This window comes from Nipponia nippon, unplaced genomic scaffold, assembly GCF_047370975.1.
Source record: "Nipponia nippon isolate SJK-2023a ecotype South Korea unplaced genomic scaffold, ASM4737097v1 scaffold_2, whole genome shotgun sequence".
Classification (NCBI taxonomy): domain Eukaryota; kingdom Metazoa; phylum Chordata; class Aves; order Pelecaniformes; family Threskiornithidae; genus Nipponia; species Nipponia nippon.
The window spans coordinates 30,676,312-30,700,489 of NW_028262336.1; the positions used below are offsets into that span (position 1 = coordinate 30,676,312).

A 24,178-nucleotide genomic window follows, 5' to 3' on the forward strand; every position below is an offset into this window, starting at 1 on the left:
TGCACCCCCCGAGTGGGTGATGTTGTCATGTTGATGTCACCCCAGAGTGACCTGGTGCTACCGGCTCAGCTGATACCCACCAGCGTACCGCTGTGAACCGGTGCCAGCGCTAGCAGAGTGCTGGTCTGAACTGGGCTCAAATCAGTGTCACAGATAAAGGTTTTCTGTGCCCTGGCCTTAGGTGGCTCAATTCATGTTTTCTCCATCGCATGCACGCTGTCAAGCGCAGTTTTCTCTGCTGAATCGTTTCGTATGTTGGAGTAATTCTGGATCCAAATGAGTGTTAAAATAAATCTGGTTTCACTTTAATTCTTTTCGGGGGGGGGAAGACCTGAAGCCAGGAAAGATGATGGCTGGAGGTCTGCCCAAGAAAGTGAAAAAAGTAATAAATATTTGTATTTTAACTTTTAGAATACTACATTTAGTTACCACATTTCCGACTCCAAGTGAAATATCTATACAGCATCTTTATTTTTGCTGAAGATGATGTAAAATTGGACTGTGGAGTTCCTTCAGCTTGGATCTGTAGCTGATGCTCTTGACTGATTTGTTGTCACTGTACAGTAAGTGATCAGGGGCTCAAGATAGGTCCTGGGTCGTAATTCAGAGGTGAGATTTAAAGTCACCTGATGAGACATAAACAATTCCAGGAATCAGTTAACTCAGCCAATTTATATTTTTAGATACATCCATGCCCTCTCATGTAGGATTTTATTCTCCCCAAGCAGATTCTGGAAAGGGACTCGTAGACACGTTCTGTTTTTTTTCTGAAAGGATTTAGTAGGTTTCCTTCCCAAATGTCTCACCTTTCTTTGCCTCCTTCCCTTGACTGAATACTAAAACATTATTTGTCATGGAAACTAAGGTATTAACCTAAAGGCTGCAGCGAGATTGTGCTATTGCAGAATGAAGATGATGGTAGTGTATCACAAATGTACATTGTTGAGGACTGCAAACCTTGCCTTCAACACTCGGGCATGTTCTAGAATTTAAAAAAAAAAAATAAAGGAAAATTGAAATTGTTATGACAGGTCCTTGAGTCAGTTGCTCGGCCTGTGTGGACTGGCAGTGGCAGTTCCTCCGCCTGATAATAGCTGACTGGTGTGAACAGGAGGAGGAGGCACACGTGTTGGTGGTGACTGGTCTTGGCAAAAACAAAGTAATGCTTAATATTTTGCAAGTGGGACTTCGGAGGCTTGTTTCTAGATCCTGCTTCCATCCATCTTAGAGGGAAATGCTCTGCTCTAACAATAAATGGACATACTAGTCCAGCTGAGAAATTCTAAACATGCTGAAATCGTTGAAAATAGCTGTGAAATGGGATTTTGCATCACAGGAGCTTGAGATGGAGAGATCTGTTTGATCACCGGACCCTGTGCTGTCCTCAGCAAAAGCTTGAGATCATCTCTCAGTGGAGGGTCCACCCCCCGAGATATTTGCAGGAAATTGGTGGTTGCATCTGAAGCTAGTTGATAAGAAGACTGAATGGTGAAATGCTGCAATTTGAGTGAAGGAATGCTGTCATGGTGCCAAGAGTGCTGTTTCTCTCCACTTAAGGTTTTGGAGGAAAACTGTGACATGATTTTTTACTGCTTTTGGTTCCCTATAATAGAACAGATTCCTGTCTACTGTGATCTTGTCACTACGGACAGGGCCAGCATGAGGTTTACAGTGAAATCTGGCAGTTACGTTGTTTGGAAAATCTCCCCGAATTCAAAGAAATCAGAAGTTGTGCCCACCTACGTAGGTCAGTGAGTTCCGCAGCAGAACCTTCCTTCTGAAAAAGCAGCATCTCTTGCGCATTGCTTTCAAGCTTAGTGGTTAGCTCGAAAGACCCATATTTTCAGGGCTGGCTTTGTAAGGAAAAGGAACAGCAAGTTTATGTCTTAGAATGATATTTGAAAGTATTTTTTACATTTCTAGAATCCCTTAGTCCTACAGGCCCTATGGTGATAGGAGGTCAAAGCATGGATTTCTAGTTTGAGTGTGTGTATGTTGGTTCTGTAAGTCCAGACAGAGTAACCAGTCCGGTGAGTGTGTGCGAATGCCTCTGCTTGGAGGCGTACTGGTTGTTCAATTAAAAAGGGCAGAAATTCGCCACGCGAACGTACAGAGCGCGTTACATACAGAGTTAGCTATTGTAATTTCCCCATTCTTTTCTGAGTTTGCTAGACTGATTGTAGCTTCAGGATTCAAATCTGGCACCGTCTGGATGGGATCCAGCACTCTACTTTCTCAGAACAGGAGAGAAAATACGAAAGAATGGGTCACCAGTAACTGAAAAGACAAAAGCCAGTGCCTGATTTTAAGTACCTGAATGGCTGTACGCATAAGGGACTATCTGTGTGCCTTAAGTTAGAAACATAACCAATTGTACACTGAGGTAAGGTCCCGTACTTTACCCACGGCAGAGCTTTCCCATCTGTCGGTGGAAATGTCTGATATCAAGGGCGCTTTCTAGCCCCTAGCAGGAGTCTCTTTTAGTGAATTGAATTCATGAATGATATTATTACAGCTGCAAGTGGAATTTGGATGTTCATAAAAGTACTTTGCACAGTACTTTTGGCATCCATGAAAAACTAGCGAGAGCCCTATGGCCTGACATTTCCCCTTGGAAAGGAACACAGTTCTTCTTTGGTGTTTTTAATACAAAGACAAGAAAAATCTTAGTACTTGTGCACCTCACGAAGAAAATCCCCTATCGGAAAAGTGTCTCCTGTGTGTTCTGCAGGTATTTTCCCAAATATTTAATGTTCAAAAGTAGACCATTTGTTGAAGTTCAGAGTAGCCCGTTTACATCCCAGTTGGCTGGCTGTCAAGTTAGCCGCTAAAATATATTATGATTCAAAATGTTAAATGCTTCCTCTAAAAGGTTGGTGGTTGGAAACCGCACTTCAAACCAAGGTCATCAGCATCTTTGAACAGTAAACTTCCCCAGTCTCTAGAGAAAAATAATTAAACACTTTGTTCACTTTTAATGAGTTGACAGTGCATGGGGAGAACTAGTTCTGTTTATTAGACCTCTGATTTATGTGATAACGAAGAAAATGCTCTGAAAGCAGCCATTTATTAAACAGAAGTGAAACTTTCGGCTTTTGAAATGTGCCTAGTGCTTTGATTATTTTGGCATAAAATTGATAATTCTCAAAACCTACTTTTTATTTCAAGCAAAGTTTCAATTGGATCTTCTAAAGGACTGCAATGTACTGTTACAGTGATAACTGAGCATTATCAATATTCCTTATGCTTCCAATCTGATCTGTTCTCAGCTTCTTAATCATAGAGGAAACTACCTTGACTGTCTGTATCTCCTCTCTCCTCTCTCCTCTCTCCTCTCTCCTCTCTCCTCTCTCCTCTCTCCTCTCTCCCCTCTCCCCTCTCCCCTCTCCCCTCTCCCCTCTCCCCTCTCCCCTCTCCCCTCTCCCTCTCCCCTCTCCCCTCTCCCCTCTCCCCTCTCCCCTCTCCCCTCTCCCCTCTCCCCTCTCCCCTCTCCCCTCTCCCCTCTCCCCTCTCCCCTCTCCCCTCTCCCCTCTCCCCTCTCCCCTCTCCCCTCTCCCTCTCTCTCTCCTCTCTCCCCTCTCTCCCTCTCTCCTCTCTCCTCTCTCCCCTCTCTCCTCTCTCCTCTCTCCTCTCTCCTCTCTCCTCTCTCCTCTCTCCTCTCTCCTCTCTCCTCTCTCCTCTCTCCTCTCTCCTCTCTCCTCTCTCCTCTCTCCTCTCTCCTCTCTCCTCTCTCCTCTCTCCTCTCTCCTCTCTTTTCTCTTCTTTTTAAATTTTTAAGTCAAATCTACCGTTACCTTTTCAGGAGCACAGATTAGTTGAAGCAGCAGTTGAAAGATAGTCCATGAAAAACTTAATGGTGATACATGTGGACCTTGCTGGTGGCGTAGTGGAGAATCAGCTCCTGAATCACATTCGGGAAGCTAAAAATGCAGTAAATACTATCTAAGTATTAACTGTATATGCAAAGAACTGAAAGAGTTGTCTGGGATGTGATGTGATTTGAGAACACCTGATCTAAAAATCCCTGTCAGATCTCAGTAGGTTGGGGTCATTGTTGATGCTTGTGAACAATGTAAAAAAAAAACAAAAAACAAAACAACAACCAAAAGCCTTGACCATTTTAAACCCCACGAAGGTCTCTTTGAATATTTTTTAGTCACAACTGAACATTAATCAGAACAAAATCTGTTTATATGGGAAATATACTGAATTTGCCCATACTTCGCTGAGTACTCTGGGAAAGGATTAAACTGAAGAATTTTGATTGTGTAGAAATATTTGTAAATAGTGCATTTTTAAAGCAAAATATTTTCAACCTGCTTGTAAACACCTTTGCTTTTTGAAATGCTTTTTATTTTATGCAGAAAAGTAATAGAAGTAGTGTTAAAAGTGAAACTGGAAGGAAACGTTCTGCTTGACAGTCTCAGAAGAATTTAATTAAGCTCAGCTGAAAAATACTGGCTTACAGAAAAAATTGTGATGAAACGTTCTGTTCTAGTTCTGAATAGAAAATAAAATATGAGATTCTGGAATTTATACAAAAATTCTAGCACCTACACAGGATAAACACAAGGGAGATGGTTTGCAAAAATTAAAGGACAAAACTGATGGAAGATGAGTTCTTAGTTACAAACTTCACGTGCTTTTAAAGATAAAGGCAAACAATGATAAACGCCTTTGGCTTGGCCTATAAATTAGTGAAATCTGTGGAGTGATCTCCACTGCCCTTCACGTGTTCTGGCTCAAGTCCTTCAAAAATTTAGAAGCGAATTTTAATTGAAGTGTGAAGAAGTAAATAAGCTCTGCAGGACCTTGATTAAGATGCCTACTTTGACTGGAAGGATAAAGGCTAACCTTGAATTTGGACTATAAATAAGCTGAAATTCCGAAGTGTCCATCAGAGCATTAAGGTCACTGTAGCGCTCTTTCCTAATTCTGTTCCCTTTTAGGATATCTCTGTATTTTCTTTGGCAGTAATACCAGAGGAAGTCTTTGCCCCCTTTTTTATTAACAGCGATCCACTTGGGGGTTTGTTTTACAGTGTGGCTCCAGTTGAATGACACCACTAAAGGGGACAGTGAACTTCGGAGTGAGGTTGGAAATGGGCAGGTAGTGGTGAGGACAACTTTTAAGCTTTGCCACCAGAGAAAGGTTATCACTTAGAAACGGCCTTGATTTAAAAAAAAAAAAAAAAAAAAAAGTGTTAAATACAATGTTTTGAGTCACGAAGAGATGAAGGATTGTTAGCATTGTGCCCTTAGACGTGAATAATGATTCAGTGAACTGAACAGGCAGTAGTTACTGTTCATTAAGCCTTACTTGAACTGCTACAGAGCTGAATCAATTTGCAAACGACCATAAGTAAAATCTAGGACCCTTTTGTGTTTTCCAGGGTGTGCAGACTTGCATCTTTTGGATATGTTGACACCTACCGAAAGAAAAAGGCAGGGATACATCCACGAGCTCATTGTCACGGAAGAGAACTATGTAAATGATCTGCAGTTGGTCACAGAGGTAAGACAGCACAGCGGCTTTGGGAGCAGGTTTTAATACCCATCTTTTTAAAGTACATCAATAATTTCATTGTGCAAACTCATTTTATATCACTGCTGTGTTTGACTTCCTAGGGATGATTTGTATTAAATTTTCATCTATCTGTATCTATAGATATATGCATGCGTGTATGGGTGTGGGTGCAACTAATGTTAAGCCCTTGTGTCACCGTCACCAAAACACTGTTTAAAGTATCATTCTAGTAAACCCTTTTTGCTCCTGATTTTGAATGTTTATTTCTCACGTATAGGTTCTTAATACTTGAAGCGCTTCATGTGCCAGTTTCCACATTCACATTGGCACTCAGTTATCACTTACTGTGATTTTCTTTAAATGTTACAAGGTGCGTCTCTTATGTGGAAGAAAGGGAATTAGTACAGGCAACTGACTTAGACAATTCTTTTGACAGAGAGGGAAAGCCCTTTTTTGAAAAAGAGGTCAAGATAATGCAAATCTGAGACACTATGACATAAATCTTAACTTCCATAAGAGAGTCCAAAATAAAATGTATTTTAAGTTGTATTATCAAAGTAATCCTGGGATATTTTGCAGGAGACCTCTGACTAAAATTCCAAAGTTTCAAACAGATTATCCAGGTCATAATTAACACCATCAACACAAATTTAGAGTATTCTCTTTTAAAGCCATGTGCCCCTCAGAAACATATTATCAGGGAACACTATGGGTCTCTAGGGCACAGTGCATGTTTGAAGTCTGCTCCACTGAGTCTCAAGTGTTACTCTGATGTGAAGTTTTCTCACCTCCAGACTAAGGAAATGAGCATCATCAGTCTTAGTCACTTTGATGATACTTACCATATGCTTTCTAAATTGCTTCATTTTCTGAATCTATAGATCTTCCAGAAACCACTAATGGAATCTGAGCTGCTAACAGAAAAAGAAGTTGCAATGATTTTTGTTAATTGGAAGGAGCTGATTATGTGCAATATAAAACTACTGAAGTAAGTTTTTTCCCCATACTTAGCAATAACAAAATCATGGGCCTCTCCCCCTGCTTCTCCTTTTAGCTGCATGAAAGTATTTGCCACTTACGCAAGTAGTAACCAAAAGGGCCCTGTGTTTTTCCTTGTTGGAAAAAGCAAAATATTAACAATGTTTTCTATGACTTGTTGTTGTTGAGAAAAATCCAGCAGTTCTTTGCTGAGTAAGTATTTGCACTTACTTTGCTCTTGGTGTACGTGTGCTCCAGAAGGCAAGATCAACCTCTCCTGAGGAGCAGCGCCTGCCAAGGCTACCCACAGTCCTGTCATAGACTTGTACTTCCTCCGTCCCAGCCCATACCCAGTTCCAGACCTATTATCCGTGAGCGCAAAACAAGGCGCAACAACCTCTGCCTCCCTTATTCTGAGTTAGCTGATGCATTCCTGTAGTTATTGTAGGCTTGTAGCACCCGAATGAGTTTTGTGAGAAGTGGCGCCAACAAAGCCTGGTTTCCTATGGATTTGTGTCTAGTGGACCCTCCACTCTTCCTTCCAAAGCCTCCAACTACTGCAACCCCAACTCTCTACCACGAAACTCCACGCAGTGCAAGTACCCTTATTTCTCCCTTCGTTCTCTGTGGCCTCTGATGGATCCAGTCTTCCTACTTGCATCCTTCTCACCCATCCCTACTGCTTCAGCAAGAGACAGTCAATGCTGTGGCTGGTTTGGAGGCACGTGCACGCAAGCTGCACATCTGGTCATTGCCAGAGAAACTGTGTAAGGATTGGGTTAAACCTGCATCTTCACGAGCAAGAGGATTAATAAAGTTCCTTTTTTCCCTACTGAGCTGGTAATTTTCACTGAACTTATAGGGATTTTATAATCATTTAGGTTGGAAAAGACCCTTAAGATCATCAAGTCCATAACTTTGAGACATCTCCTTTTTTGTAAAATGTATTTGAAAATGGCCCACAAGTTGAAAAGTTATGACAGTGATAGGAGAAATGCGGGCAGCTCAAGGACAATAAACCCCTTTTCCTTAGGAAACCAGGCTAAAAACTAGAAGTAGCTTTGAGCTTGAAGTAGTGGTAAGGTTTTTAATTCCCTCATTCACGAGCATACCTGTTACTCTCTAAACTAATAGAAAAGGAAATTACATTCCTTTTTATATTGTATCTGATCTGGCATTGCATTAAGTTAATGTCAAATAACAGTTGGGTTGCCAGAAGAGGGAAAAATGTTGTTGGCAGAGGGTGCAATCTTGATTATTTTATTCTTACAATATGCAGTAAATCTTGTGGCTGATCTATTTATTATTCAGGGATCTCTTTATTTGAATAATGAATAAGAATCCAACCATTTGTTTCCTAAATGAGGAATCATTCTTTAGTGGTCTGCTTATAAAACACACATGACCTTTTCATGTTTAGGGCTTTGCGTGTGCGTAAGAAGATGTCAGGAGAGAAGATGCCAGTGAAAATGATTGGCGACATACTGACAGCTCAGCTGCCACACATGCAGCCTTACATTCGGTTCTGTAGCTGCCAGCTCAATGGGGCAGCGCTCATCCAGCAGAAGACAGATGAAGTCCCCGAGTTCAAGGAGTTTGTTAAAGTAAGAAAAGAAGCAATCACCGTGAATTTTGTACAGCGTAAATTTAGCTCATCATTTCGCTAATTTGCAGAAACGTAGTCTCAAATAGTGCTCTGTGTTGGGCTGGAATGAAGAATCTTCAGACTTAAGCACTCATTGAAGGACTACGTGTTTTCATTGAAGGAATACATTTTTTCAAACAACGATAGAGCCATAAAATACTTTGTTTAATAACGGTTTTGCTGTAAAATGCTGGGACAGTAAGAAGAGGCCCTTCTCTTGTACAGGCGAGGCAGGTGACGAACATGTAAAAAATACAAGAAATTCTACTGCACTGATATCGTTTGTGATGAACAGATTTAGCTGAGGCATGGTGTTCATTTGTTGCCTTACCTTTTTCTTTCTTGGAGGAGTTCATTTTGCAGGGTTTTACACAAACTGACTAACACCACTTTACCTCTCTAATGTTTCAGAGGTTAGCAATGGATCCTCGCTGTAAAGGAATGCCACTATCAAGTTTTCTACTAAAGCCTATGCAACGGGTAACAAGATACCCACTAATAATTAAAAATGTACGTTCTTCTGCAAAGATTATGGTTTTGATGCTGCTTTGCTTATAGCTTAATTACAGGGTAGTTTCCCTATTTGTGTCAAGCTTTATCACTGTTAGATATCTGATGTGCTAGGGAACGTGGGGTATCCTTGTATATTTGATCACACTAGAACAAATGAGGTAACTCGTTTGGCTTCAGCGAAGTGACTCTGGATTTGCATTAGAAACAGAGGTGAAACTTGCACACAAAGAACCAGAAGGCAGTAAATGCTGAATGAAAACTTTAAAATTCAGATAACGGGAGTAACGAGGCAATCTTATGCTCATCTTTGCCGTTTTCCACAGCGTCATTCCCTCCCCATAGTCTTGTAAATGACATTCAGTGTGCAAGCCTGAATGCCAAATTGTGGCAAGTTACCTTACTGCGCAGCTTACGTTGCTGGACGACTTACAACCCTTTCCTAACTTTCATTTGTTGCCTAACACTTACCATCCTGAATAATGTTACTGAACTTGGCCCAAGACTTTCGCAGGAAAGAACTGTAAATTGGATGTTGGCATTTAAGAGATTCCTTAAACAGTCATGGAGATATTTCTGTATATGGCTGGAATTTGCATACTTATGTCAGAAGAGTGAGCAGCGTAGTGATGCAAAGGCTCTGCAGGCAGGCATTCACTTCAGCTGTTCGCAAACAGACTGTGAGTTTGTCTCCTATTTTTCATGTTTGTCAAGGAGGAAAAGAAATTTGAAACATACTGGCTGGCTCTGATGAAAATAAAGAAATAAAACAGAAGTATAGGGCTGACAACATAAATACATCTTAACTGCAGATAACAGAAAAGGCTAATGTATTTTATTTATCTGTAGATAATAGAAAACACTCCTGAAAACCACCCAGACCACAGTCACTTGAAGCATGCTCTTGAGAAAGCAGAAGAATTATGTTCTCAAGTAAATGAAGGAGTGCGGGAGAAGGAAAATTCAGATAGGCTGGAGTGGATCCAGGCTCACGTTCAGTGTGAAGGCCTGTCGGAGGTAAAAAAAAAAAACTTCTACCGAGAGTAATGCAAATGTGAGCGCACTTCTCCACCAGTTGGGAAGAAACCATGGCTCACTTATGGCACTGCATCAGGGGACAAACAGTGTAATTAATCAAGTCATATAATCTTCAATCCTTTGTTTTCATCTTTTCTTTGGCTCCCTTTCACTCCTGCACGTAATCGTTTTTGCTGCTTGTGTTATTGCCTTCTATATGGTAAATGCTGCTTTTGTTGCCTGCCTCTGGACTAGTGCCAGGTTCAGTGCTGCAATTTTCAACCACAACTTTGCCGTTTCATAGCTCTTTATAATACACTGGTTATTGTACTGCTGTATCTCATCCTGAAGCTATACCTGACCATCCTGGAGTGCTTTAATCACAGAAAATATTTTTTGTGATAAAACTTTGTATGCATTTTGGAAACTCAAGAACACTGATCAAGTCTCTCTCAAGACTTTACAGAGAGAATCACTGCCTACCATCGCATATTAGTTTTTAAGGTAACATGCTAAGCTTCTCTACTGAAGCTATAAAGAAAATATTCTGTCAGTATGTCCTGAAAAAGGATGGAGGATGTTTTGATGGCCTCCCTATTATTGGTGAAGATAATAGAGGCAGGCAGATCACAACTTGATTTTCAAAGTATGCATATAGTTTTCAGTTCTAGAAGATTAAAAAAAAAATAAAAGCACTGGTTGGTTTATAAACCAGAAAAAGTTGTGTTTCATTTTATGAAGTCTAACTTTCAGAAAGACAAGTATGACAATTTCAGAAGGGTCAAAGTCACATTCAGCTGTCTTATAACTACTGCCTGAAGGAAGATGGCTGCTTTTATCTTCTGTAGATAAAGGTTGGCCCTAGAATGCCAAAAATATTACCTGGAAGACCACCTGGCTGCTTGCTGACGTGGTAACGCCAGTAGCAACCTTGAATCAGCAGCAATGAGTGACCTGGCCTTCCCCCAGTTTTCTGCCTGAGATGTTTCTAATCTGTAAAAGGAGGCACTCCAGATCTAGCTGCCTGGCCAACTAGGATGGCAAGAACCGTACCATCACCTAGTGAAAATAAACCTGAAAATTACACTTTAGGAAAGGGCAAGCCTCTACTCATCTGGTAACAACCTCCAGTTGAGTCTTAAATTCTGCCAGTTCCAGCCACTTGTCAGCAGCTGTCCTCTAACTCCAGGTACCGTGGGTACACAGGGCAAGCTATCTGGAATTCCTTTGGTATGTTTTAATGGCTGAAACTGAAACACAATTTGGAAATCCAAGCCTTGTTAAGAAAGCTCGGCGTTTGGAGAGGCCATTTGCATAACTTCTGGTAATCCAGGACAAGTCGTCGTCAGCTCAGTTCCACTCACAGAGGTGCATGCGCGTCGCAGAGAAATTCAAAATGAGGCACAAATGCTTTTGGCTTTTCTCTGACTGTCCAAGCTGTGCCTCGTGCAATTGATGGGCTGCCTTAAAGTTAATTTTCACGTAGCATTTCTATTGACTTGCACTGCTTATCATGCGCAAGACAGAGACATTGCTCATCATCCCTGTGACACAAATTAAAACCAATCTCAGGACTCAAAACTATATTTGATCTCTTTCAGGGGAACCTCGATTGTTTTACTTTATACAGTGCGTTGTTGTTCTTCTTCTACTTTTCGCAGCAACTCGTATTTAATTCTGTTACAAACTGCTTGGGACCACGCAAGTTTCTGCACAGTGGGAAACTCTATAAAGCCAAGAGTAACAAGGAACTGTATGGCTTTCTGTTCAACGATTTCCTCCTCCTGACTCAGATCATAAAACCTCTTGGCTCTTCTGGCACAGACAAGGTCTTCAGCCCCAAGTCTAATCTGCAATACAAAATGTACAAAACTGTAAGTACCACTCTTAAATGGCGACTAAGATGTTTATACGCTAACGTGCATATAGCAGGCAGCAGCTCCCATACTGAATGTGTGGGCGATAGCCTTTATATAGAAGAGATTTGAAAGCTTTGGCATGTGCTGGGGATTCCAGGGACTGATGGTGAGAAAGCTGGTTGTTTGCTTTAGCAAGATAAGGAAAGATGCTTTTGAAGTTTTGCTAAAACAACCTCTTCAACAAGAGGTCACATGTATCGGGGAGTGACGGGGAGAGTGGTGCTTGCTGCTCTTCGTGGGAAAGGAGAGATTGCTATGCTTCATGAGGCTGCTTGCTTACTTCAGGAGAAGTGTTCTGGAGGCACCTGTAGCTTTGATAATAAGAAAATTGTAAAAAATTACATATCTGAAGAAAGATGGGAGGCAGGCAGAAGGGGAAAGATACTGCAGGCACAAGATAAATCTGTTGTAAGTTGCTCTGTGTTGAATGCGTCTGTTCGGATATTGTGCGGTAGAACTCTAGCTTTGCCTAATGTTTTACAGCCCATTTTTCTAAATGAGGTACTAGTAAAATTACCCACAGACCCTTCTGGAGATGAGCCCATCTTCCATATCTCCCACATTGATAGAGTCTATACACTCCGGGCTGAAAGCATTAATGAAAGGTAAGTACCCGCAGAGGCCACGTTAGTACTGAATTTGAGAAGTCTGGTGCAAATGTATATGATGTACACGTGCATAGCAGTCTCCAAGCAGTTTATCTTATAAGACTGGAGAATTCCTTCTGCTTGAGAATACAGTGATACTCAATATGTGGAAAGGAGGGAGAAACAATAATGTTTCCTGAATTTCAATAAGACCAACAGTGAAATGGCTAGGAGGGCTGATATATAGGCCACATTTCACAATATTTTATGTTAGCCTAAGGTAGCCAAAAGATGCAGTCCTATCTTCTTCTGATAACATCTGTTTGTTTGTGCCAGTGCAAGCATTTGTACAGCTGTATGTTGAATGAGATTGAGGAACAGGTCAGAATTAGAACTTGAAGTAAAAACCTACCAAACTAAAGCCAGTTAGTTTTAATCTGGTTCGGAACAGACTGAAACCATCAAAGGAACAGCAACCTCAAAACCTCAGCTGGTGATTTTTATCTCTGGCAAGGTTACGGAGACAGGATTACACTGACTTATACTGAAAAGGTTTCTCTACACAGATGTAAGGTCTTGAAGGATAACTTTTCTTAAAAAATGAAAACTGAAAGTGCAGCAAACCCCTCCCCCATAGTATAGACATTGTGTTATGCCAGCTTGCAAATGTATGGCCCCTAAAAATTCTGATGCATAAAAATGTATAAAACATCTTTGCTCCCTGTCTGCCTGACAGTGTTATTCATTATTATTTATACACATAGTTTTTCTTGCAAAAGAGCGTACTTTTATGGATCCCATTTGTCCTTTGGGATGCTGTCTGTCCCTCTATGCCACAGAATGAATGAGCATCGTGGTTAGACCCATGGTGATGAAAATTGACACGGCCTTTTCAACTTAGGGTCTGTTGCGCAAATCAGACTATAGCAGTAATCATCTCTTCTGCGTCAGAGCACTCACAGCAGTAGTCAGAAACATCCAAACTCTGCACCGCATTCATCCTACCTAGCTCGAGGAACTTCATCGGGATGCTTAGACACGCTACGCTCAACCGTCAGTGGAAGGAGCCAGATCTTCACATACCGACCGCCCTCTGGAGATGCCTGCCTCTCTCCATTCACTATAGAGAGGGCCCACGGGAACTGCTATCCGAATTTGGGCGCTCTAGTCAAATGCCTTTACTTATGTGGGATACAGCCTTTGACTTCCTTTTATGCCAGAATTGCTTACTAAATAAACGCAGCATTTTAGGTGAGATAACTCCAGGTTTTCATCATTCACTTGCTTTTAACTAAGAACAACAGAAATAAAACAGCATCAATGAGTGATTAATTTGCCCGTTTAATCTTAAAAGACCTTTATGATCAAAGGCTTGCTATACTTCTGAAGCTGCCATTTACCATTTAGGGCTGAGCTGGAAGACAGAATTGTCCTTAAGTGTTTTGTTTTCTTGAACAGCTCTCTGTGCAGAATACAGGTGAGTGTTCAGATGCAAATCCAGGCCAGTGTAAGTACCTGCAATGCCTTGTAGAGCAGCAGCTCTTCATTTTGGGATCAGAAATGGATCCACAACTTCTAGATTCTCTCCTTTTGCCTTGACTCAGGTCTCAGGCTCCCTTGTATGTCACAGCGATTCTTCTAAACCCTTGAGGTGCCTTGGTACCCCTTCTTCCATGCTTTTTCTCTGTCAGTCTTTCCACTCAGTCTCTTAAGTATGAAATGATTTCCCAGAAGGGCCCATAGGGAACCGTGATCATTCATCGTCTGTGTACTCTCTGAGTTATGCTTCATGTGCCCTGAGGCTCAGAAGGATTTTGGTATGAAACCTCAGGGGTCAAGAAAAGTGGCCACCTCTGCAACATAGCTGTCTTGTATCTCACTGGCTACAAGAAGTTAGTTTATTACAATAAATCAAAAGGCTTGGTGAAAGCAAACCTGTAATCTGTACCTTTTGATTTCTCACCAAGTCCCTCCTGCTTGTGATTCTCTTGAGCTTTCTTTGTGAGGTGGGATCTGCTAGCTTGGGATGGTAAAATTTCTGCAGGTGCTCTAAATTCCAGTAAGATCTCTCTCAGGCAGACAGCTTCAGTGTAGCAGAGCCTGTGATGGGGCCAGAGCCTTGGTTGGGAAGGAGGGACAGCTTTACTTTTGTCTGCTGTGCTCCAGGGAGGAAAAATGGAAATGGTATTTTGCAACTTTTTTTCCTTTCCTTCTGAAGGACTGCCTGGGTTCAGAAGATCAAAGCTGCTTCAGAACTTTACATAGAGACTGAAAAGAAGAAGAGGGAAAAGGCCTACTTAGGTACAGCATGGGATGCGGAGGTCTCATCTTTTGAGGAGAAGTCCATGGGCAGGAAAATACATTAATGACTTTTCTCTCTCCTCTTCTGTTTCACCACAGTTCGCTCACAAAGAGCAACAGGCATTGGGAGGTTGATGGTGAATATTGTTGAAGGCATTGAACTAAAACCTTGCAGGTCCCATGGTAAGTGCTTTGGGTTTTTCATGATATGCTCCATGAAGTAGACACGCTAACTTTGAAGGAGGTTTTGTCCAAAACATGGTTGTGTTTAATGAACTTAAAATGGGCAGAAGTGATTTTGTGCAGTTCAGTAGTAGTCATGCAGTTGTCCTGCATTAAGCATTTGTTTCAGACAAACTTAATTTCCACCACATAAGCCATATCACAAGAGATCATAAGCCACAAAATCCTGAAATGAAGAGTGGAAGGTGCTCAGTGCCTTGCAGAACTGTGTCCCTGTTCATTATAATGGCAGTGAGGCCACAGTCTTTTCCCTGTCCGTTGGCTGTAGGAGTAAAAGGATATTTAGGAGGAAGATCACACACCTAAAACCGCGATTACTCTGTTCTGTTTGTTTCCATCGTCCCAGGAAAGAGTAACCCGTACTGCGAGGTGACGATGGGCTCTCAGTGTCACATTACCAAGACGATACAGGACACCCTCAACCCGAAGTGGAACTCCAACTGCCAGTTCTTTATCAAAGACCTCGAGCAGGATGTGCTCTGCATTACAGTGTTCGAGAGGGACCAGTTCTCCCCAGACGGTACGTAGAGGGCTGCCGCCCTTCCGAGGGTATTTTCAAATCTCCGGTTTGGAAGAGGTGCATGCCTGCTGAGGTGAATCATAGAATCAGAGAATGGTTTGGGTTGGAAGAGACCTTTAAAGATCATCTAGTTCCAACCCCAATACTGAACCCCTTTGCATATTGGGAGCCTACTCACCCTTGCTCCCCAGTGGAGTCACACTAATATCGGTGCAAAAAGAATCAAGCGCTCTCTGTTTTTTTGGGGGGGTTCCTTTCTTGTGCAACTTGACAACAACTAAAGCGTGGTTTGCAATTCTGGTAAGTCTTTAAAAAACTCTGGATGCTGTTTGCAAATGGATAGATTAATGCAGGAGGAAGAGAAATGTCTTCAAGTTCCTGTAATATTCAATAACAGTGGTAGAAATGAACCCAGGATTCCTAACCCATTCTTATTTCATAACCTGGGATAAACATCTGGAGCATCAAAGAGTGTATTTTGGAGTCGTCATCTCTCAGGAAGTATTTGGACAGGACTGTCATTCACGTGGCCAGCGCCAGTTGGCCCATTGACCTCGTCGCGAGTGTGATGCACTGCTTGGCTCTATCATCTCCAGAGGGCTTCACACTCAGTGCAGCGGCCTTTGGCCTTTTTTCTAACATATCAAAAGATAAATAAGCTACTGAAGCAAGGCAGCTGTGAATTACATAGTGAATTTTTCTGCTTATGGGACAATTTACTTTTAATGCTGCTGCTGTCTAATATGGTCTAGCTAAAATCCTCTTCTATGCAGATTGGCAGCCTTTCGCCTTCTTCAACTGCAAAAATACAGTTGGACCGAAGACTTGTTTTCTCCTTTTGTTGTGTGTAGATGGAAGCTTAGTTCCTTCTGCAAATTAGCATTTTATTGCAACGTAAAATAGTTGTGTCATTTCTGAGCATGCTGTCTTTTTGCATTTCAGACTTTTTGGGCAGAACAGAGATCCGTGTGGCAGACATTAAGAAGGATCAGGGTTCAAAGGGACCAGTTACAAAGTGTCTCCTTCTGCATGAAGTCCCAACAGGAGAGATAGTCGTCCGACTAGACCTGCAATTGTTCGATGAGCCTTAGAAGGAAAGGGACCAATGTTTTATTTCAGTCTGAGTTCACTGCAATAGGTGTCTGCAGAAGCAAAATCCTTATTGGTACGGTATGAAACTACTGCTTGCCTTTCACACGTAAGAGGGTTATCAAAGCAAACAGGAGCATCTTTGTGCCTTGATAATTCTCACTGAAAAATGAATCCCAATGTAGTGAGGAGATCTCCCTCAATTTCTGTGTGTGGAACTTGAGGTTAGTTTCCTGGGTTTATGAAATAATCTAGTTGTTTGTTGCGCTCCAGTCTGAAAGGCTGGCAAACGACATAGGTTGCTGTGCTTGCTCCAGTTACCCTACTCTTTAATTTACATGAAGAAGGCAATGTTGGTATGTTTTGGAGGCTTTCTGCAGGGTTTTCCCCCATAAGGAATTCTGTGCCTATTGCTGAGCAAAGCGGTGTGTAAATGTAATGTGAATGGAAGGAGCAGTTATGCAGTAAGAAGATCTCTGAAGATCTTCATAGTGGTACTGAAAAGACTTAGAAAATAAATAAATAGTCTATATCTATAAACAGAGAAGATTCTATTAACATACCACTTCATGACTCACGTTGCCCCCGAAAATAAATTATGTACAGGCCTTCTGCGCAGAGATGAATTGCACTCCAGAAGAGTCCACCCGCTCGGTACCTTTGGAAGTTGCTGTTTTCTATAGGACTGTAGATGTCTGAACAGTAAGTGAAGGATTAAACGTAGAGCCCCGCTGAATGTCGTGCTGTACCACTCCGATACTGCTTCACTACTGCTGCTTGACTGGGTGACCGCAGATGGATGATGTCACCTGCAGCGGGGAAAAAAAAGAAATCATGGCTGTAGCTCAGGAAGCTAATTTCTACCCCGCAGAGTCCAGTTTGCAAAGCAATCGGTGGTGACCAGTTATGAAATTGTACCGTGCCTAACTGCGTTTGACATCGTGTTGCTGAATTCGGGGCAGCAGCATATTGTAGCTCGTGAAGGAGTTTGCGGCAGGACGGGGTGATGACAGGTTTGGTGGCAGCGACACTGGGCGTGAGCAGAAACAGAGTGCTTGTGATGGTGCAGAGTGGGTAACCCCAAAGTAAAAGCCTTGTCATCTGGGGGAATGCCAGGGCTTATGTATCCATTTAACTCTGCGAATACGCACGTGTAGGCCCGCATCCAGCAAACTTTTCCCTGTTTGGCAAAGCACCCGGCTCTAAGCGTGCACTTACGTCTTGTTTCCCTTCAGCACACGCGTAAGTGCTTTGCTGAGTCTGGGCCCGAGAGACAACAGACCCCTAAGAGTAAAATTCCTCTTTGTTCTGCTTGGATTCATTTTGTTCATGACCTATCATGCATACACTGGTATTTTTGTAAGGACTTTATTTCCGAATGGGAGGTGTCAGCCTGTTTCATTAGCATGTGAACGTTCTTGTGGAGCCTGTTGTTAGGTTTTGGTGTTCCTTGCATGTCCTTTCAGTACTGGTTTCCACCTTTCCTGTATAGGCGGTGTTCTCTAGCACTACAAGTCTTATTGATTTCCATTAGGAAATTAGGATATATTCATAACAGATAGGTAGATACAGTATGGTAATAAGTGTAAACTGTGCTGGGAAGTGTCTGTGTATTATAATTTCCTACAAGACCACTGTAATGTTTCAAGCAATGGGAAAAAAAAAAAACAACAACTGTATGTTGGAGGGACAACAAAGTTTACATTTCATACTTTTCAGAATCGCTTTATTATTTATTTATTGAAGATAGTGTAGAATTTTGTATCAGAAATTACAGACATACTTATGTATTTTTTGAAACCAAACAGAGATACACAGTTTAGTTAGAAACTTTCAACTGACCACGTTTTAGAGGGAGTGTAACTTCCTAGGCATGCATTTGTTTACCACTAACTGGCTGAAAACACGATTAAGAGAACTTTAAGTTTCTATTTTTCAATGTTGTTAAGAAAATTGTTTCAATTAAAATATGTAAATAGTACTAAACCCATGCTTTCCTAATTCCATATCAATACATTTTATTAAATATAATGTATATGAAAATACACATTGTTGTGGTAGGATAAAAAAAGTGATAAAATCTATTAATGGAGTAACATTAAATGTCATTGTCTAACCTTTTATCGCTGTCCTAATTTTACTCAGTAGCTGTAAATACGGTGAACATTCATTTCAGTGTTTAAAAAGTAGCATCACTTTTTTTATGGTATCCTTTCACCAGCATGGATTACAGTAACAACTAAATGGACAAACAGGACAAAAAAGACCGTGGGTGTAATGCAGGAATCCTGGCCAGGTTTTCGAAGGGAGCCTCAAGGAGCTGCACCTTCCTCTGAGACTCACCGGGTGCTGGAAGCGGGGCACCCGTAGCTGCAAGCCTCGTCACGGGCACCTACAACTGCACCGTTTTGGGGAACTGTGACAGAACTTCCGAGCACCTTCCCCACCACCATCACCTGTGATTTCCCACTTACCCTCGATGCACAGCGATGCTTAACTCCCGTTAATGTCAATAGGAGTTAGGCAAACATGATGATGATGAAAGGCCGGGGTTTGGCTCACAGGTATCTAATGAATCCCTCATAATCGGTCTAATCCTGAGGAGAAAGCTTGTCCTAATCCCTGTGCATCCAGGACAGAACGTATACCCTTAGAGCCGGCCGACTGCGCATCGGGATGTCGCTGTTTTCTCGCTTGCTCGCCCTCGGTGCTCTGTAGCATGTTGGCACCGTTGGCTTCCCAGACAGAACTGCTTTTCACCAGGGTTAGCCAAAGGTCCTTAGAAACCCATGGACTCCTGCCTGGTTTTCCCCGTTCAGGAATGCTGCAGTCTTGCGCATTGCTTTGCATTAGCTCCGCAGCTGCAGAGGCCACAGGTTTCTGCTTTTCTACCCACCGTAACTGCCTAGACCTCCTGGTCACCCAGGACTTTGTGCTGGAAAAGCTCAGGCCTTTTACTGAAAAGAGAGACTCGTTAGCTGTATTCCTCCTCGTGCTTTCATAGAGAAAACCGCAAGCACTCATAGGCTTGTTTAAATACCACCTGTGTTGGGAAGAGTTTGGGGAGGAGAGAGGCACGCAGCAATAGCTGGGAAGTTAGGTATCTCTACGTGTATTTAGAAAGTCAGCTGGCGTTACCACAACGTATGAAGGTCGAGCCATCCTCTTACGAGAGCCACGTGCTGGCTGTCAGCCCAAACTCTGCTAGTCTGTGCTACCCATATTCAGTACCTATATTTATGTAGACCCTGTTTTTCAGATGCTGGTTATTGATCTCTGAAGATCTTTGTAAAATAGCACACCTTAGCTCACAGGTCCCTTTCCAGCCCCATCAGGATGTGTGTAAGCTTTTCGTAATGTTATGCAAAACAATCACAACAACAAAATCGAAGCCCAGATAATACTTGATCAGGTTTTGGGTTGAAAGAGCAGATTCGTGCAGATAAGCGTCCCCATTAAAACCCAGAGGTTGTAAACCAGTATATGGTGGAGTTCTGGGACTGGCTGTCTGCATTTGCTTTGGTAAAATTCATCCTTGTAGAGAGGCTGAGTACCAGGTCTCTCCGCTACTCATCCTTAAAATGAGGTACTGGTGAGATTGAACTCGTACACGGGCCACTGGGACTGGCTCTCAAGATGAGGTTTCATTTCCATCTTTTAGCAGGCTCTACTTTACTGGAGAAGACCGTTTGCTTAGAAGTAATTTGTCAGCATCAAGCTCCTTGGCTGGCAATCGAGCCTTTCTGAAAATAATACTGTGACTTGTTAATGCATTCACTGCCTTCATAGAAACAGGGGTCTTGCTTTGGATGAACCGTGAGAAAAAACCCTAAGAGAAGAGCGAGCAAAATCCACAGCTGTGAGAAAACATGCAATGGAAAGAGTTGCACCGGTGGCTTTGTTTCCAAGCTGTAATTCTGGGAATTGTGTTCTTCCCTTATGTACATTCATTTTAACAAACAGAGTGGTATTTCTTCCTAGTGCTTTCTTGGCTTTAAGTCTTGTAGTAGAATGGAGCTAATGGGTCAGAGACTGGAAGGGAACACCACCACCTTTAACGTTATTAACGTGACTTTTGAAAGATGGTGGTACCTGGGGATGGGCAGGACGTCAACGTTGTTGCGGCTGCAGACAGGACAGGATACCTCAGAGAAAGGAAAGCAATCTTCTTTTCTTTTCTTTTTTTTTGGGGGGGGGGGGGTAGTTTAAGATCAGATCCAGTCTCACAGCAGAACTTCAATTATCCAGGACCCCAAGCATCCATAGTAATAGTAATAACAACAACAACAGTGAATAGTAACAAACCACGTGTTTGTCCTCAGCCTGGGAGAACCACACTGGATTTAGTGCAGCTCTGTATTTATGCAGGAGTTTGCATGCACTTTTTTATAGAAGTGAAGCTTTTCAGCGTTTCCAGCCCTCAAACTCGCCTTTCCAGGAATTACCTTCTGAGACAGATAGATGCACCTCTGCGGTGCTTAGGCACTGTGCTGTTTCAAGATGCTTTCACAAGTACTTCATGGGTTTACAAACATTGCTGCCAGGCTCCTTGCTTTCCTGGTGCCATCCAGGCAGCTCTCACAACCATCCAGGAGGTAGACGGGTACGTGCCCTTTCCATACGGGGAATCGGCTGCACCAGCATCAACGTGCCAGTTTTCTGTCTCTCGAAGGACTTGTTTCCCCAGGCTGTCACTGTATGAGGTATTTGCCAGCAATGCCATTATACATCGGCAGGGTGGATGTCTGTCCTTTCACCCGTGTCCCTCCCCATTTAGGACCTCTCCATCATTGCTCTGATTGCAGTAAGAATCAGCCTAGTCTTGTTGACCTGCCTCGAGAACGTTTTCTCCTGTGGACAGGAGTTGGCCCTTCAGAGGTGCCTCCCAGGGAAACCACCTGCGCTCATTTTCCTCTGCACTTGCTCAGATGTAGCTGGAAGCCATTATGTCCGGGGCAGGTTCAGCTCTCCCCCTTCAGAGGTCCAGCCTGCCACCTGAGCACGCGTCCATGCCGTCCTTCCCCGCAGCGCCAGGCTGGGAGCTCCTGCTGCCCACGCTGCAAGCCCGTGGCCTCCAGTTCATTGCCGTTAGGGTTGAGGCTCGTGTTTGAGATCCCCCAAGTCCCCTCCCGGCTGCGATGTTTCCCCGCCGCTGAGGCCGTTGGCTCCCTCCAAGCCAAACGCCGGCTGCGGTGCGCAAACGAACACAGCGGCTGACTGGAAAACACATCTCGCTGCCTTGCTCCGTTGTGGTTTTTCTTCTGTGTACGTCTTGTGAGTAAACTGGTGCTTCTGTCCTGTAATTAATTAAGTCCTTTGGAAAGCATGGCTCTTTCCTTCCCTTTAACCCCCCACACTGATGCTCAGCTCTGTGAAACAGCGCTGGTTTAGGGACTCCTTTCCAGGCTGCTCCCTCACAGCTGATCTGGCGGCTGCCATCTCTGCCGCAGCCCTCCAGCCCCCGGCTCGGCGAAGCATGCGCTTACTTCAGCAGATGCTTAACTTTAATTCACGCCCCAATTCAGGGCAAAGGCGTACGTAAAGCCAGCCGGGTGCCCACGTGCTTTGCTGGGCACGCGTGGAGGAATTCAAAAGGCTTCGCTAATGTACAGCCTACATTGTGAACTTGGTTCAAGCTCTGTAAGGACTGAAAGATTGCAATAGAGCATCAGAAAAAAGTAAAGCTAAAATACAGAAGTAGTTTATAGTCTTTGCAGCTGGATCTGTTTTCTTCCTTATCTTCCCAAAAGTTGTTTTAGCCACTAAACTCAACAGAATTGTATTTACCAGGCAAATAGTAATTCATATACCTACAGATTGCAACACATTCGGAAGCACTGTAAATTAAAAAACCACTAGGCTGACCTGGCCTTGGAAATACCAAGAACCTTACCAAGTTTAGTGCTGGTAGAAAGCCAGTCTGTAAAGCCCTGAGAGGCTGCCCGCCGCCGGTGAGTTGGCTTGGGCGCCTTGAAAGACAGAGCGTGTCGCTGAGCTGATACTAAGCCAAATGACTGATAAATTACAGAACTTTTTTCTAGATGCACTTAATTATTATATATTTTCTCAACATGAGTTTTTATGAGGGGACTTTTTAAATATTCATTTTAAAATTTTTTTACCCTTTAAAAATAAATAATGAAATCACTTTTTGTTACATGCGAGGAGGGTTGGGGGGGAAACATTGCGCATAATGCAGTTTTTGTAATACTATTAAATACATTTTCAAAACTAAGATGTGACAAGTCCAGGCTTTTACTGCAACAGCGGTGTCTACTTTCATACCGCTCCGTTTGCCACTGTGATAGTTCAGTTTGTTCAAATCTAGGAGTCAAAACCCTTGGAACACGGAAAAGCTGGGAATCGGGTTAAATCACCTGAGCTTTGAGGGGTTTGCTCTGTACGTACATTCCACGTCTATCCTGGCATTCGTTTAGCCCAAACGCTCTTGTCCTACATGCATATCAATGTATCTATAGTTAAATACGTGCTTTTATAAATATATATATGTGATTATTTGTATATATAATATAAAAACACGGCTACGTTGTCATTGTCAAATACTGAGTAAATCTAACAGAAAAGCATTTATAGGCACCCAGTTTGGTTTGTTCATTTAAATATTTTAAAATAAGGACCGTCCTTGGGAAATTATTTTTCTGTACATAGGAGGATATATTTAGGACCTAATTTAAAAGAATAAAGAACTGCAGTAAGAATATGTTAAACTAGCCTAGTCGCTTGATAGAGTTGTCCAAGGCTCTGTTGCGACCATCATAGGTGAATTCCTTGTGCTGCTTGTAAAGCTGGAAAAGTGTTGCTAACCCAGGATTTAGCGCTTGGTTCTGGGATCTTAACGTGTCGTGCAAGCGCAGGGAGCTGGTGCTTCGTCCGAGACCCCCAGGCAGCAGCTCCTGCCCACCGCAGGTGAAGGGGAAGGCTGGGATGCAGCAGAGTAGGGGGAAAAGGGAAGAAATACAGGCAGAGCTAAAAAGTAAGAGCTTGGGGAGCAGCAGGATCTCTGCTCCCCCCAAAAAATGTGGGTGGGTGTCCAGCTGGTGATGGATTGGAAGGGAAATCCCTCCCAGCTGTGGTGGCTGCTCCCTGGTGTAACCCATTCTTGCCAGGAGGAAGAGGGGAGGTTGGGTGCGGGACCGTAGCGCTGGTCTGGGTGCTTGGCCGACTCGCTGCCTCTGCTCTTGCTCACTCCTGCTACGTCTCACTGCATCTTTCAGGCTTTCCTAGGTTTGCACCACCATGCTCCCCCTGGGACGGGCTGCTTTTGGGGTGACCGGGCAGCACTGCCTGAAAGGTGATGCTGGTACGGAGGGACCCGCGCCGTCCCTCCTGCACCGCAAGCGTCCCACCTGGGCAAGGCCCCTGGCAAGCGACCGCAGCAGGTACCTGTCCCCGCCATGGCGAGACACCCCCAACGCGCCGGGGAAAAGGCAGGGCCGCCCCCCGTGGGGCAGGTGTTCCTGGAAGGCTTGGGCTTTGTTAACAGCTTGTGCAGAATTACCCTGTTCCAGTCCTCACGTTGCTGAAAATGAATTTCGATTCCGGCAGCCTTCGCAGAGTGTGTAATGGGTACTTTCTGCTTCATGTTGGTGAAGTGTTGGGAAAAAAAAAAAAAAAGATAGCCATAGTATTTTTTTCAATGTTAATATTTAGAATTGGGGAATCCTCCCTGCTGGTGGTGGTGTTACTTTTTAGTGCACTTTTTGCTGCCAAACAAATGGTATCAATTAGTTTCCTTTTTTTTTTTTTTTTTTCTCCTTAAAAAAGGAAGTATTGTACCGTCTGTAGTATTCATACGATCCTAAAAATTACAAAAGCATTATAA

The 24,178-nt window shown here is 43.0% G+C and overlaps 1 protein-coding gene across 3 annotated transcripts in view; it reads left to right on the plus strand.

The window, feature by feature from the left end:
* The window catches only part of ITSN1 (intersectin 1), a 139,112-nt gene extending 120,656 nt beyond the window's left edge, over nucleotides 1-18,456 (plus strand). For all 3 annotated transcript variants that reach the window (XM_087756157.1, XM_087756158.1, XM_087756159.1), the window contains 11 exons: nucleotides 5,393-5,514; nucleotides 6,408-6,514; nucleotides 7,925-8,108; nucleotides 8,561-8,659; nucleotides 9,509-9,676; nucleotides 11,338-11,550; nucleotides 12,079-12,200; nucleotides 14,401-14,483; nucleotides 14,583-14,666; nucleotides 15,073-15,246; nucleotides 16,189-18,456. In XM_087756157.1, the coding sequence (XP_087612283.1) occupies nucleotides 5,393-5,514; nucleotides 6,408-6,514; nucleotides 7,925-8,108; nucleotides 8,561-8,659; nucleotides 9,509-9,676; nucleotides 11,338-11,550; nucleotides 12,079-12,200; nucleotides 14,401-14,483; nucleotides 14,583-14,666; nucleotides 15,073-15,246; nucleotides 16,189-16,337 (1,505 nt within the window). In that variant the 3' untranslated portion in view covers nucleotides 16,338-18,456. The remainder of the gene's footprint in view (nucleotides 1-5,392; nucleotides 5,515-6,407; nucleotides 6,515-7,924; nucleotides 8,109-8,560; nucleotides 8,660-9,508; nucleotides 9,677-11,337; nucleotides 11,551-12,078; nucleotides 12,201-14,400; nucleotides 14,484-14,582; nucleotides 14,667-15,072; nucleotides 15,247-16,188) is intronic.
* Nucleotides 18,457-24,178: the final 5,722 nt, after the last annotated feature.